Below are 3,488 nucleotides of genomic sequence, written 5' to 3'. Positions count from 1 at the left end.
GAGACTCCATCTCAAAAGAAAAAAAAAGAAAAAGAGTAAGGTCCAGCTGGGTGTGGTGACATGCGTCTGTAGTCTTAGCACTTTGGGAGATTGAGGTGGGAGGATTGCTTGAGGGCAGAAGTTTGAGACCTGCCTGGGCAACATAGTGAGACCCTGTCCCTACAAAAAAATTTAAAAATTACCCAGGTAGGTGGTGAGTATCTGTAGTCCCAGTTATTCAGGAGGCTGGGGCAGGAGGATTGCTTAAGATGAAACATTCAAGCCTGCAGTGAGCTATGATCTTGTCACTGCACTCCAGCCTGGGTGACAGAGCAAGACCCTGGCTCTTCAAAACTAAGGGCAAGATCCAAAACTATGTATACATAATCTGAATTTTTAAAATCTTTGTTCTAAAAGACTGGAGGCAATACTCTCATGATGCTAATAATTACCAGATTATGGATAATTTTTATTTTTTCTTTATAGTTTCACACATTTTCAAAATGGACATGCATCACCCTTTGTAATAACTACAAATCAAACATTTTTCCTAAGTGTAAGATTTCTTTAAAAATAAACAAAACTGGCCAGGTGTGGTGGCTCAGGCCTGTAATCCCACCACTTTGGGTGGCCGAGGCAGGTGGATCACGAGGTCAGAAGTTCAAGACTACCCTGGCCACAATGGTGAAACCCCATCTCTACTAAAACTACAAAAATTAGCTGGGTGCAGTGGCACACGCCTGTAATCCCAGGTACTAAGGGGCTGAGGCAGGAGAATCACTTGAACCTGGGCAGCAGAGGTTGCAGTGAGCAGAGATCACGCCACTGCACTGAAGTCTGGGTGACAGAGTGAGACTCGGTCTCAAAAAATAAATAAATAAACAAACAAAACTGTGTTTCTATTTGATGGCAGAATGAAAAATAAGGTGGCCAGGTATGGTAGCTCATGCCTATAATCCCAGCACTTTGGGAGGCCAAGGTGGGCAATCACCTGAGGTCAGGAGTTCGAGACCAGCCTGACCAACATGGCAAAACCTCATCTCTACTGAAAATACAAAAATTAGCCAGGCATGGTGGCACATGCCTGTAGTTCTAGATACTCGAGAGGCTGAGGCAGAAGAACTGCTTGAACCTGGGAGGCAGAAGTTGCAGTGAGCCAAGATCACGCCACTGCACTCCAGCCTGGACGACAGAGTGAGACTCCGTCTCAAAAGAGAAAAAAAAAGAAAAAGAAGAAAAAGAAGGTATTTGCAAGCATAGCAACAATGAAAGAAATAATTTTAAGAGTTGATAGATTTGACTGTATAAAATTTTAAGCTTCTATATGTCAAAAGAATACAACAAATAAAAAGTACACAAAAAACTGGGAAACAGGCTGGACATGGTGACTCATGCCTGTAGTCCCAGCGCTTTGGGAGGCTAAGGTAGGAGGATCATTTGAGGCAAGTAGTTCAAGACCAGCCTGGGCAACATAGTGAGATCCTATATATAAATTTTACATTAAAAAATTGTTTTACTGGGAAATAATACTTGTAAAAATATGACAAAGAGCTGATAGTTTCAATTTTTAGAGTATTTAGAAATAAGTTAAAAATGCTTATATCAAAAAAGAAAAGTGAGTCAAGGATAATTTCTTAAAACATATTCAATAAACAAGTAAAAAGTTTAACTTCACTAACAAAAAATGCAAATTAAGACACCAGTTTTTACTTACCAAATTAGAATACTATTTTTATAAAATCCCAAGCAAAAACAAGTTTTAAATCTGATTCTCACTATATTTTTAACTCTGACAGCAGAGGTCACATCTGTGTCTCACTCCTCTCGCTAATGTGGTCTCTAACACACTGTGGGTAGATGGTAAGTATTATTTTAATGAATAAATAAATACCATAATATCATGTATCCATTTAAGATATCAGAGAAGAACCTAAAATACTAAATCTCCCAGAAAAGTTTTTGGATGTTCATGTGCTAAGTTATCATATTCATTAGCTTGATTTACAAAAGGGAAATTATATAACTCCCTATAACCTCCTCATAAACAAAATAAATAACCATACCTTTACATTCTTTTATAATACTATGAGCTTGTTCTGGCAAATCTGCTTTCTTCATATTAACAAAAAGGGATAAAATTTCAAGTCCTTTTTCTTTTCCTAAGGAACTCTCCACAGGGACTACATATTTAGGACCTGCAAACAAAAATCACAAGACAAAGTAAGTAATTTGGTATGCCACATATTTACATGTAATTGAATTAAATATAAAGGTACTAAAAAGTTAATGAATAATCCTTACCCATTACTGAATCTGTAACACTCTTGTCTCTGGTTGTAAGAAGAATCTGACACTGATTGTCAAAAGCTTTCAACACCCAAGAGTCCCAAACATCATCCAAGATCAACAGAGACCTAATTTAAAAAAAAAAATTAATCACTAATGACACTTACTTTAAGCTTCCTTTTAAAAAGATAATCCCACCAGTGTCTTTTAAAATCTACCAAATTAAAAATTTTTTTAAACAAATAGATAGCTAGGTCTAGGAAAATGATTCTTCCTCTTTGCTATATTCTTTTCTCAATATGCTGATTCAAATAAGGAAAAAAAAAAAATTAGAGACTTCCTTCTCCTCAAACCCTAAATCAGAACATATTAAAATTACAGATCCTACCATAAAAGGTTCAGCCACCACTTACTGAGTGCCTTAAAAAAAAAAAAAAAGAGACCATTACTATCCAAGTAACGGGATTTTCCAACTTAGTCTTTAAGCACCAAAACCAAACTAGAACTGAGCTCAGGTTAGCATTAGAATGCATCATACAATAATGATGATATGTAACCATTTTTCACCTATAAAACTAGCAATTTCAAAGGTTGCAAGCTAAAAGAATATTACCTTTCACACAAGTGTTTTTTTTTAAACAATGTGTTTATTCATAGTAACTAAGAACCTTTATGTCAACTCCCAATTGGCCTCTCCAAAAACTTTTCTAAACTCACTAGAACAGATGAGGGGAAAAAATATAACTAAAACCTGATAGCATAATTATACACTAGCATTTCTGTCTAAATGACACACTGTGGCTGTACATTACAAAAAAATACTCTAGGCACATATATAGGTTGAAAAATTACACAAGCATAAACCAAATGAGACTGAGAGATTAAAAAAATATGCCTGGCTTTATAAGCTAGTCTGACACATCTGAAAGTGGCTACATTATTTTACTCAACAGAAGTCACTTTTATTTTTGCAAAAAAGGGAAAGCAGAACTAGGGTAAAGTTACCGAGCAATTAAAGAGGGAAGGGTTAGTGATCTCAATCCTATTTCCTCTATATAAATCAGTATCAAGAGAACGAGGGGCTAGGCGTGGTGGCTCACGCCTGCAATCCCAGCACTCTGGGAGGCCAAGGTGGGCGGATCACGAGGTCAGGAGATCGAGACCATCCTGGCTAACACGGTGAAACCCCATCTCTACTAAAAATACAAAAAATGGGCCGGGCG

The 3,488-nt window shown here is 36.9% G+C and overlaps 1 protein-coding gene across 6 annotated transcripts in view; it reads right to left on the bottom strand.

The window, feature by feature from the left end:
• APAF1 (apoptotic peptidase activating factor 1) overlaps positions 1-3,488 on the bottom strand; it is a 95,152-nt gene that overhangs the window by 75,871 nt on the left and 15,793 nt on the right. For all 6 annotated transcript variants that reach the window (XM_011934545.1, XM_011934556.1, XM_011934564.1 and 3 more), the window contains exons 6-7: positions 2,281-2,393; positions 2,043-2,174 (exon numbers count right to left, since the gene is read on the bottom strand). In XM_011934545.1, coding sequence (XP_011789935.1) covers positions 2,043-2,174; positions 2,281-2,393 — 245 coding nt within the window. The remainder of the gene's footprint in view (positions 1-2,042; positions 2,175-2,280; positions 2,394-3,488) is intronic.

This window comes from Colobus angolensis, unplaced genomic scaffold (assembly GCF_000951035.1).
Source record: "Colobus angolensis palliatus isolate OR3802 unplaced genomic scaffold, Cang.pa_1.0 Scaffold10, whole genome shotgun sequence".
Lineage (NCBI taxonomy): Eukaryota > Metazoa > Chordata > Mammalia > Primates > Cercopithecidae > Colobus > Colobus angolensis.
Note: the sequence above shows the minus strand (reverse complement) of the source record. Positions and strands in the feature narration are given on the sequence as shown.